Source organism: Bombus flavifrons, chromosome 5 (genome assembly GCF_040668555.2).
Source record: "Bombus flavifrons isolate JBK064 chromosome 5, iyBomFlav1_principal, whole genome shotgun sequence".
Classification (NCBI taxonomy): Eukaryota; Metazoa; Arthropoda; class Insecta; order Hymenoptera; family Apidae; genus Bombus; species Bombus flavifrons.
The window spans coordinates 14,785,200-14,798,089 of NC_138446.1; the positions used below are offsets into that span (position 1 = coordinate 14,785,200).

General features: G+C 39.7%; 1 protein-coding gene across 1 annotated transcript in view; it reads left to right on the forward strand.

Moving 5' to 3' along the window:
* The window catches only part of LOC138180129 (uncharacterized), a 351,184-nt gene that overhangs the window by 239,773 nt on the left and 98,521 nt on the right, over positions 1-12,890 (forward strand). The window contains exon 15 of the mRNA XM_069113651.1: positions 5,020-5,307. Within this exon, the coding sequence (XP_068969752.1) occupies positions 5,020-5,307 (288 nt within the window). The remainder of the gene's footprint in view (positions 1-5,019; positions 5,308-12,890) is intronic.

The window sequence follows — 12,890 nt, forward strand, 5'->3', positions numbered from 1 at the left end:
GGTAAAGGCTCAGTTAATTCCGGACAACGTTATTTCAGGTAATTTCATAGACCAACGACCCAAAATAATGAAATCCTCTTTCAAATTTAAAAAAAAAAAAAAAAAGGCCTAAGCATCCCTTCGTAGATCGTAAATTTCACCACTGAAACAACACGTGTCAATCTTTTACCTGTATTAGACGTGTATTTATAACAGATTATAATTAATACTTAAAACGTTTACAGAAAAATAAGGAAAGCTAAAACGCTCATTATAATATTTAGTAGGTGAAATAAATATTTATTGAGTCACATAAAAATTGACGGCTTGCTCGTAGAAAGTTAATCTCTAAATAATCAACTAGCAAATTCTATAGAAAGTCAAGTACTTTCCTACAAACCCGAAATTTCCACACAAGAACACTGTTTCAACATTTTACCTAATTACACGTCTGAAAATCGCAGTCGGGGTTCGGACATCGACTAACCCTAGTCAGGGCTTTTCCTGTTTCTCTTCGTTTCGCACGCAATAACCACAAGACCCAACGAACTCCAACGCTACGGTCTACTGCCCCCGAAGGGGAAACGCTCACTGAATGGCCCCTTGTGTTATATCGTGGCTAGTTTGGATCCGACCCTTCGCAAAAAGCCGGACAACGAAGAAGAACAGACAGACCTGTTGTTAAGAACATCAGGATTTTTCTCTCGTTGTACGACGAATTCCCGTGAAACTGACCACACGCGGAGAAAAAACAACGAATTCCTGTGCCATACTGATAACGTTCAATGGACCTTCTTCTTTGAGCGAAGAAAAATCGTCCCTCTTCCGAATCTTATAGCTCGGCTTCTAAATGACGATAAAAAAGTGCTCGTTAATGATCGTTCCAGACACGATGCTCGCTATAAAAAAAGTTCCTTCCTTATTGTAACTGCAAATGGTACAATTAAATTCAAGGACGGTCGTTTATGAAAATTGAGCAGTAAGATGTTGGTGGTGTTAGTTTGGTTCGCGTGAGAGATTCAATGGAGAGGTTGAAACGAGAATAAAGTATTCCAACGAGGAAGCGTATAAATAAAATTAAGTCGAAGGTCATTTTTTGCTCGTCTCCTTCCTTCATTAATACATTTGCTGATGGTATTAAAATATGGCTACGTTATTTTTGGAATTGCGCGTCTTGTTTAGCAGAATCCTCTTGCTCGATTGAAGCAATATCGTTAATGAGACTTTACAAGACACAAATCGTAATGTAATCGCATCGACGCAATATACGCGCCAATAACAGCAAATGTATTAATCAATTGATTGTATTAAGAACGAGGAGAGAATTAAGACGATTGTTCGAGGTTAATCCATTCTTATGAACACGTCTTTTAACCGGTTCTTCTCAGGTTTCTATTCTTCCCGTGTCCCTCTACCTCGCCAAAGAATCTCGATTCATCGTTTCTATTTCTTTAGAAAATTGTAATGAGTTACAAATTACATACAGGTTACATACATTTCCTTTTCAGAATTTGATAACTTTACGCTAAATGGAATAATCGAATAGTTCAGAGTGTGTGAAAGTCCATTTGTTTCACCGCTAAATTTATTAACGTTATGCAACGATATGTGTTACAGCTAGCAAATTGTAACTCGTCACTTGTAAGATATCACCGATGATATTAAAGTCGAATCGCGCGTTTAACTTTCTTTTTCTTCGCGTAATTTTTTGGATCGTTGCACGTCGCTGGTCAATTCTTCATTGCGGAAAACTTGTCAGAAGTTAACACAAAGCGTTCTAGATCGTAGGAAATTAATTTCTGGCTCGACGCGTAGCCTCTTTCGTGGAAATGGAATTCCGTTCGTCTTGCACGTGGCATCCGGAGACTTTGATGGATTCTGCCACGTATCGGCGGCTTGTTTATCGATGCCAGAAGAAATAAATTGGCTGGCTAAGTTCGAAGAGAAGTTTCAGTTTCTCGGAAGAGGAGCGTTGGCCTTGTACGGTTGATTCGATTTAATCGGCTCGCACAGCTGCTGACCGGAGTTTGCGAAAACTTGGCGAACCGCATGGCGTCCCCGACTTTCACGCACGTCCCTCTCTTCAGTTTCTTCGGTTCTTGTACTTTCTTTCACGTTAATAAAATACACGGTTAACCGAAAAGTTGCAACATATCTTCATACAATATTCTCTTTTGTGCTATTTTATTTTCTCCGTTCTCTTCATTTTCTTATAGACCTGCAGGTAATTGTTAGACAGAAAACGTACATATGTGTGTACATATGCTATAGGAACATATATGTTCTCTATAATACACAGAATTATATTACCCATGCCATAAGTGTTCTATAAAGAAAGGGTTAACCAGCATGTCAAAGAAGATGGATGAGAGTGGGCAAACTCGTTACATGTACATTATAAGCAAAGGTCCTTTTATCATCGTAATTATCATCAAAATATACTACATACAATTATACATAAAGTATTATTCTACGATATATTCCTCAGACGCTATGACCAGAAAAATGTGCAAAATACGGATACTACAAGAATGTAGAGAATACACGTTGCGCAAAAATATACAAAGTATGCATAAATACTTCTTAGAATTAGGTTTCTCATATTTGTACAAATTCACAAACATAGATACAAACGTCGATGAAGAAACTAGGAGAAACTAGGAGATTGTCAAAAATATCCAGCAAAACGTATTTTCACAGCCTCGTATTTTCAGCATCGATCTCTAAATAACAAACGACCACTCGTACGATCCCCTGACTAGCAAAATGGATCTGCCAGAAAAATGGTTTCGCAAGGGTGAACAAATTGTAGGTTGGAGCACCGCGTGTTTCCAAATAATCTCGAAAGATGAGCACCGCACGAAACGTCCGTGAGCTGTCTCTTTGGAGTTATGTCGGCGGCGCTCATTTTCCATCCTGCCCTCGCAAGGAATCGGTTCCATTTTGCGGCAGGGGTTGCAGGCCTTGGACGCCGTGCGCATTCGTAACAGTATTCTTTAAGCGGAAGACGTTAGTCTTCGTTGAGAAGAATTGTCTTACGGTGACGCGACGATCGCATGCAAATGCGGGATTATGTAATTGCGAAGAAGCGCGAAGAAAAGAGGATTACCGCGAGGATTGAACACGGCAACCTGGAAATGGAACCGACCGAGATGGTTTTAACGTGTATTAGGAATTCGTAGAAAGGAGACGAGCAGGATTCTCTTGACGAACAGGGATTTTTAGATAATACTTTTCACCATGCTGACGCGTATAGCGTGTAACTTGAATTATTCCAATACATTGTTCAAACAATTATCGTGCTTTCGTTTTCGTATGTTGCGACAAAATAATTTTTCTGCTGATAAAAATGTTATAATTTTAAGAGTCCTTTGGATAATTGGATTTTGTGCGTAGAAGAAAATTAACGAACTAATTTTCTAAATCTGGTAGTTTGCAACGTTTTTGACATTTCTATCGAAAAAGATTCTTATTTAGTAAAGCAATATGTACGTTAATCGAGAACTAATTTCACCGAAATACATAGCCTATGGTCGCGTAACAAACGATAATAGAGTATAAACACGATTTGTGCACGGTTCTCCATTAATCTCTGTCCATAAACCCAATCGTTTTGCACAGGATTCAATTTATTCGTTGATATTATAATTAATCCCGGTATACGTTTCATCTATACCATAATGATACTAAAAACAGGATTATTAAGAGATTGATGAATGAAACGATGGAAAAAGTAACGAGCAACTTTCTTCTTATATTTTTTTTCCCCTTTCTCGACATTTTCATCGAATCCTAAGGTAAAGAGGGAAAAAACGAGAGGGTTGTAGCATGCTGTTAATCGACGCGCGTGCAACACGCGAAATGATTTGTGGTTTGTCCGCGGCGTCTACTTCTAATAGCCTGTATCGAGCGTATTTATTGTCGTCGTGACGTGAAAAATTCATACGGGCACAAATCATCGTCTCGTTCTCAAGTCGCATTTAAAATTCTAAAGTCCGAGTTGTTGTTGCACGACTCTATCGGGATTCCACCAATGGAGTAATGTTTATTCGAGTTTCTTATTTACGTAAGGCGTGCCAGTTCGACCCATCGATCCTCTAAAATATACATAAGCGCGATAAAACGTTAGGATAAACGGGAAGGAAATATGGCGAAAACAGCTTCGATGTTGCGTATTTGCTCTTGGATTGAAAGGATTAGTCCGCGATGCAACGTAGTCCTTTTGCTCGCTGAATGGTATTATCTAAACGGCCGCGGTGAACCGCGACACTCTGGTGGAGATGTGCCAAAATATTTGCTATTTATAAGTGCGGTAGAATATCTAGTATTCTAAGAATCTTCATTAGTAGGAATTTCTAAGAGGTATAACTTGGTGCTTAAGAGTTGCGATATGTATTTGACAATTTTCGGGCTCAAGCAGTATGTTTAAGAACTAAGAATTCTGCTACTTAGATATTCTGTTATGTAGCAATGTTTGTGTCAAAGAACTTTGTTGCTTGAGTACTCTGCTACCTGCGATATAAGCTTAATATATGTAATAAAGTAAATGCTTAGGGTAAGCCAGGCGACCGATTTTGGAAAATCGACTTTATTTTGGGAATAATTAAATTAAACGCAATAAAAGTTAATAACAAATCTACTACAAATTTTACCTGGAAAATGGAGAATCGATTTTCTGAGTGCTAAATTACAGTTCTTCTCTTGCGATCTATTCGATTCAGCAAATCACTGCCGGTAAAACAAAGCAGAAGTAAAGTTATCGGTTGGCGGGTAGTTTGAATTCTATAGAATTTACATATATATTTTATAAATTATTTTCTAAATATTTTCATATTTAAACGTCTTTACGTATTACAGATAATTTAGAAATTCTAATAGCGAGATATTTTGCCATTCAGGCATAATACCTAAGCCTTGCTATCTACATAAATATTCCATTACCTAGAGGAATTGAATGATTTTTCCAAAATCGCTATTCGATACTTGATACTGACCAAACGAAGGAATACATGGAATAATCAATTTTATTTTTATTTGCAGCACATGGTGCAGACAGGCATGGCTGCGCCCTACGGTGGGGGTGTCTTCCCCCCGCCGGTAAATGGCGTAGCGGGTGTCGTTGGGGCGGCTGGTGCGGCCGGTGAGGTGAAACCACCGCCCCCGGTGCCAGTGAAAGAAGACAACAGTGGCGCACCCCAACAGCCACCACCCAGTGGTCCTCAAGTTCCACCACCGGCTGGTGCCCCACATCCTACCGCCCCCGGTGCCCCAACCGCGGCCAGCTTCAGTCCACCTCCACCACCGAACGGTGTCGATCAACAGGCTATTGTATGTCATACTTCCATTCCATTATTTGCTACTTTTATTTGCTTTAGTTTTCCTTCGTCGTGATTGGTCGGTGCCGTTTGATAGTAAATAATTAGTTGATTACCGATTAATCGATTAGTCTCTTTTCTCACGCCGATATCATAAATATGCGAGCGATAGAATATACAAAATCCACGATTAAATGTAACCAGATAATTCGTCATTTTAATTCGTACGATCAAGGGCAAGGAAAATGGCATTCGCTCCATTTCTTTAGCGGAAACTTTAACATTTACACAGCCGCGTTTACGAATAATAACGAGATAGAAGGGCAACATAATTTTACGATTAAGCCATTCCAAGAATTCTACATTCTAAAAAAAACTTCAGAAAAGAATTTACCGCCTACCTGAAACGAACATGCAACGGATAAAATATTTTCGTTCCAAAATCTTAACGAGCACATCGCACGTATTCGTACAATTTCCGCGTGAGAAACCGTGGCCAAGATCTTCATGATATTCAACACGAAAAGAATCCTCGGATTCACCAAGCCGTTTCATGTACCGCTCGTTGACATTCTCGCTACACTTCACAAGTAGGGGAAACGCTCTCTTCCGGCGGATGTAGCAGCGGAACGCGACCCTGTGAAACCGAGGTCACACGCCACGTCGGTCAGTCAGTCGAACCACCACACCGAAACCGCATTTGGTTCTCTGTCCAGTCGCTTTTGGATCTCCATTCGGAACTGCTCGTCCTTGCTTCGCCGCCTTTGCGGTCTCCGACAAAAGTTGCCACAACCGGTGCCTGATTTCCTTAGCTGACGTTACGTCACGTACACGAACCCTCGATGATTCTACGCACGTACGAGTCGAGAAACAAAGGGAGATAAGTGTAGGGAGAGTTCGATCGAACCAGCGGGGAAATATTCGTCTGGCGAAAGTTCTGGAGATCTGAACAGTTCCCCTTGGAATTAAGGACTGAGAAGGATCGGAGATCTCGAAGAAGTAGAATTTGATTTGGATTAACTTTCAAGATACTCTCTCAATTTTGTATATTTCTGTAATCACGTTCGTTTATTCGTTCGACGTATAACTGTCGCGACTAATAATAGACAGCTGTATGCTATAGACTCTAGAAGTGTACAAGGAGTACATATTAGTTAAATAGACAAATATCTACACAGATTTGTATTAATATTAGCGACACGATTATCATCACCTTGCACATCATCATCTTGATTAATAGAAGGTTATTCCTCGTGTAATGTAGAATTTAAAACAGCTAAAGAAACACGTTCTCGTCTAAAACCATGCTACCAACGACCAAGTTAAAGATCACACGCGACGCCTGATACAATTTTATTTACCACGATGCAGCCTACTGTAAAACATTGTACGATAACAACTTGACTGAACCGTACGAACGTGCAAATTAAGGATCACGTGTGACTGGAATCACCGCTAGTTTTAATCAGTCGATTTACATCCACTGACTCGTATCAAAGAAACGATATGTTTCCTCGACAGAAGCCAGACTAACCATTACTTTCCGCGTGGTTTAACAGCTTGATCAAACAAATATCCTGTAGTTGTTCCCCCCTACGTCGTTGCGTTCCAGCGAAGTTGAAACATCCCTCGGCTCGCCGCGCAAACGCTCGAAATTTGTTTAAGCGCGCGATAACTCGCCGTTGGATGGCGTGACGCGCGTAGTCGCGGTAATTAGCGCGACTCATAAAGCGGCCTAATTAGCCGCGCTAATTAAAGTAATTCCGTTCGTTAATTCGATTTACTAGACGGCTGGGTGGATTCTGGACTGGCCAAGAGAGTGAGAGAGCCAGAGACTCTGGTAATCCTGTGTGGTGCCACGTTAGTCGACACGCTCGACAACAGCTTTTAATTAAAGGGCTCCGTGGAACTGTAGTGTCTCCCTCCTATTTGCTCGCCCTTACCAATTCTCCAAATCTCCTCGCCTGTTCAGTTTAAAGCGCGGTGCAGCTTTCGCTCGCAGACTGGAAAAATGGGCGATTTGAGCGAAAGGCTGAAGGAAGGAAACGTAAGACGAAGTGAAACGAGAAGTCTGTTGCGAGTTGCGCTGTTAGAAACTAGATAACAATTTGTAATTCCGGACAGGAATTGTAATATAAGCGACAATGTTTCTAATTTGAAAAAAATCGCAGATAAATTTAGTTTCTGAGCGCTGTAGGTACTTACACATGTTTGGAAGCCAGTTCAGTTTAGACTACGGTGGAGGTTCGGGTTGTAGAGTGGAAAAATGATAGGATTAGAATGAAAGATTCGAGGTGAAGAAAAGGGAAAATGAACACCAAGTGTGAGATGGAGTGGATTGAGAATTCGAAGTCAGTTTCTCTAACAGAATAGAGTTAGAAGGTATAGTATACTTGCAAAAGTTAAATAGAAAAAGATGAAGGAGGAAATTTGTCATGGATTGATTAAATTAGTCTTACTCGTAAATCTCCACTAACAGACTCCGAAGAGAACACGCTCTTCTTTATTTCTCCATCCATCCTTCTTTTCTTTCTATTATCACATCCTTGTGGAAGAGTTTTTCAATGAAATTCTTACTTCTTAATCAGCCAAATTCCATCGAACATTCTTCCTCCAATCAGTCTATCGATTGCCACTTAAATCCTCCATTTTCCAATTTTAACTTGCAAGTTCCACTTTGTAGGCACGTCTATACTAACTGAATCGTTTTACACATACACGCGCATACAGACGCGAACCATCGAGAATCGAAAGACAACGATCGTAGAGCTGACTGTAAATTATCGTGATTCAAGCAAGATTCAGGACGTACGATTCTGAGGACAGTTTGTCGAATGGTCGTATCTAATTAACCCAGGCGAACGAAGTGCACGCGGAGCATTTCGGACATGGTTGAGCCAAGCGTGAAGAGTTTCGAACAATGTCGTGGTTCCGGACGACGTGGTCGCTTTGTTCGTCGCTCGTCTGTTCAATTATCCGGTGCCGGTTAGTCAGCGACTCGTAAAGCCGCATTTCGTTCTGACCATTTTGCGCATGCAGACCCGCGTGATTTTCCTCTTCTTAAACATCGTACGTGCCAGGTTTCTATTATTTATAGACGTGTCGCACTTCGTGGCTAATCTTCTTTGTTGACGAACAATTATGTTGACGCGTTCTCTTGAATCTATATTTTTAAAAATATTTTCTTCCTACTATTTTGCTACGTTGCTTACAAGCTTCGCGTTTCGTTGTTCATTTTCATTGCCGCAGTTAGAATATAACTGCGTTGTACGTCGATTTACGCTTCAAGATTTCAAAAAGATATCGACTGTTTGAGTCTGTAATGAATTTTTCGAATAAAAGAACGTGGAAATCCGCCACTGTTTGAAAGTTCTACTCTTTTTGTCCGAAAATTTTTCCTTGGATTCCTTGGAGATCGTATCTTTTGGAAAGTTTATTTGTAGCTTGAAATTTGAATGTTCTTAAATATGCGATATCATGTAGAATACGACAGGGATTTGTCGAGCTGCTTTGAGACTAAAACAGCCTTTGGTAGCGTTTTCTGAAGCAATCGATCGAAAGCACGCGAAAAGTAATCACGCGTCTAGGGGATTCTCTAGGAATCTACTTTGGAGATCTGCTCTGAGTCTCAGTCTTCGAAAATTTACTCCTGAACCGAAGGATCTACCTCGGACTAAGGATCTATCTAAGGATTAGGTGATCTTAGAGAGTCACTTTTGAAGTGGAAGAATCTTGGAAAGTTGAGATCCTATCCGCTAGGAGACACACGCGAAGGGGGGGGGGGTCTGAGCTGCTCCTAGAAATTTTCTGTAGAATTCGAGAGTCGTCGGGCAATTTTGAGAACCGCTTGAAACGTCGAGGGCTCCTTGCGCTGAACTTTATCTCGAGAGAAAAAATATTCTCAGAGAACCTGCGGACGAATTTATCTCTATTCTAAAACAAGAATGAATATTCTTATTTTTAACATAATTTTCATTACAAAATCTCACGTCTACGATATACAAATGTTAGAATCTATAATATTTAAATTCAAACTATCGACTACGATAGAATTTCATTAATTTGAAGTTGCTGTCAAGAGACAAACAGTTCGTACAAATGAAGTTCATTAATTCTGCCCCTTAACCACAATTCCTCCATTCAAATAATAGAAGTTCACGTTTGGATAAATGGACTCAATCAAGAAGGAGCTGAGTTAATTGGGAACTGGCTAAAATATTGTTTCAACAAATGAAGCTCGGATAAATGAAGCTCTGTTATATTCCGAGAGATAACCCTTTCTTTCTATTCATTTAACTTACTTTCAAACTTAAATCCTTTTATCATAAAAATCCTTCCACTCTTATTATCCCGTCTTCTCGTGATCCTTATTTTTCAATCCCTTTCAATCCACAACAAAACCACAAGACCAACGCACGCAACAATATCAATTATTATTCTCTAAATATCTCAAATTAATCCCAAAAATTAATTAATCCCAAAAATTATTCGACTCTTCCAGGCCAACCATTGCCATATTACGTAAAGTATCAGCTTATTCTTCAAATCTTATTTTCCAACCATCTTAAAGCGCCTTTCACAACAAGAATACACTAACAGTGTCTGTCGGTTACTATTCTCCGACAATCTTTAACTGCCTCTTCAACCAAACTGTAATACCCACTCGAACGTTATTCTCTTAACAAATTTCAAGTGATCCCGGCAGGCAAATTATCTTGAAAAAACAACCTTTAGTCGTAGAAGGACCATTATCGCGAGACAGCGCAAGTATCGCACAGTTTTGTCGCACAATACGAAAAGTCGAACGGCGGTCGGGCGCCAGGACTCTATTCAAATCACTCGGTGGTGCAGAGGCGCAAATTAAAAGTTCCTTTTCAACGAACACGTTGAATGGCCGCGTTCCCGCGGATGTCGCGTCGTTCATTGAACGACGAAAAAGCATCCAGACGATCCAGTTTCATCGGCAACGTGGAGTGAGCTGGCCGTAGGGCAAAGTCCACCGACCGATGTCTCGAAAATTTTTCCATTCGCGCTTCTTCACGGAGCCTCGTTAGCCGATACGGACGTCTCGAGAGTAGTTCAAATGTTTCGTGGGTTTTCCATGGAATTATCCACCCCCTTTACCCCTCCGCCGCCCGTGTTGAAAGGCTTCCGCGAGAGTTTCGCGTGCTTTCGAGTTGTACGCGCTCGAAACTGTTTCCAGCACGAGGTTTTGAAGGGAAGAAGACTCCCGGGGGTTGGGTAATTGGTTGAGATAGTTGTACCATGAAGTTGGAAAACGTGCGCTCAAACGTGGGATGTTGATTTATTATGAATATTCATCTTTTTTTATGTGGTAAACTGTGTATCAGGGGATTGAATTTTAAGTTTCATACGCGAAGATTTCGATTTATTCTGAAAAGCTGATGAAAAAGAAGCGATCGTGTAGCAACTTGTATGGCGAATTTGCAAATTTAAGAGGAAATTGGTTGTTCAATTGAAGACTGGAAAGACTAACGATGCTCGCTCTTGGACAGAGTTTCCGCAATTTCCTCGCTGTATCTTTTTGTAGCTATTTCTTTAAAGGAATTGGGGAAGAAACAAATGGCCAGGAGTTTTCGGGAACGATAAATTCCTGCCAGTGAAGAGAGAAATCCCTATTATTTGTATCAGTCGAAGGACCATCCCCGGGCAATCTACCAACGTTTCGGGGTTAATAGTACTCGATCCTCAAAATCTCTGGCGGTTTTGCTGAAAAATACACCTGTCACTTTCAGACGTCTTATTTTCCTAGTAGAAAGCATAAAAATCTTTCGTAACTTCGGTTTCTTTACAATTATTCTAGTCAATTATTTCTCTTTTCAGACGCAAAGTAATATCCTCGTCTACCATTTATCTGCAAACAAAATAAATAAATAACAATCATAATGTTTATATTCTCACAAATATTCTTTTTTCCAAACAGACTTATCCTGAAAATGTTTCTTTAAACGCAAATGCTGTAAACAGACACGGGAAAAGAAATCTATAACTATCCAAGAAACGATAGATTTTTAATGAAATTGGAATAGTGTACGGTTCGTCTGTCGCCCATCGAATTGGAATAATTTTGGCTAATTGAAACGAGTGTCCGACGCTCGTAAAATTTTCCCGCGCGGATTGAAACGAGGCAGCAATAAAAAAAAGCTGGAATGGCAATTTCGTTCGATTAAACGCGACGCAATCGGCCTCGTTTTCGCAAGCTGCTTCGACAGCCCCGACGGGAGGCGAAAGAGCGATAAAAACGCGGAAAATTCATATACGATCTTTCTGTTTTTTGCCTCGTGTATCCTTCTGTCACTCCTTCAATCAGAATTTTTTCAATTAATCGTTCAGCTCGCATATCTCGTCGCAACTCTCCAATATCGTTCTGTAATCTTCTAAAAAAATTTCTGAAATTTTTAATTTTCCTAAAGAAACGATTGGAAATTAAACGCAGAATATTTTGATAGAATTATTCCCTTCGGATAGGATAACGATTTTTCTCTGTTTATGTTAGTATTCGTTTGTAAGTGTTTCGCTAAATAAAGCAAACCAAAGATAATATTTCAAATGTTCGTTGGATAATCGAAATATTCCTGCGATATCTTATTAATATTCCAGACCCATAAGACAAAAATCCATAAGAAAGGAATACGCAAAAATATCAATGACACCATTATATTTCATCGTAAGAAGTCCTCGAAAAAGAAAGCTGATCGAGGGTGTTCTCGAGTAGCCATCGAGGTGACCGTCATTCTTCCATTCTGTCGCTGCTGTTCTACCCTCTTTATCCCAAAGACTCGAGCAAACAAAGTTTTAATCCACCGTGATACAAGCTACCCACGTCGTAGAATACGTCTGAAAGCGTATCGAAGGTTCCCTCTGCAAACCCTAATCTCTGATAGTATCGGGCATCGGTGGGCATCGTCGATGCTCAATGAATAATTCGTGAGTCTCCCACGGAGAGGAAAGGAGCCAGTCTGTAGCCTCTCTGGCCTATCTAAATTTCATTACGTCTGCCGCGTTCTTGAAACGTGGCATCAAACTCGTCTTCGATGAGTGCGACGCTCGACGTTGAAGCAACGTCGTCCTTCGTCACGAAATTAATCGAAAGAATAGTAAATTTCGATATGCTGCTACGCGAATGAAATTTTAATCAAGGTACAAAATTAATGAAAATTGAAATGGAAAATTATTATGTAGCTTGCTAATTTTATAATTCTAACGTAGAAATTTGAAAAAGTAGGAATTCTGTAATCAGAACGAGGATAATAATTGATTATTATAACGCGTGTACTTGAAGCCATTAACAAAATTTTACAAGCCATAAGTTACGAGTTATCGAAATAATAAATCCTCTATTAAAAATACATATATAAAATATATCTATATAATATAAAAATAATAGAAAATGTTTTATAATTTCTATTACAACAGCGTAAGAAATCAAATTTTCCAAACGAATTTTAGAAAATACAATCACCCGATTGCTCAGTTTAACGTAAAATTGTAAGAAAAAAGTTTATAACTTTTAATTTCTAATTTATCAGCTTGCTAATATCGTTGCAATAATTTAATAGCAATTTAACCTTGAAA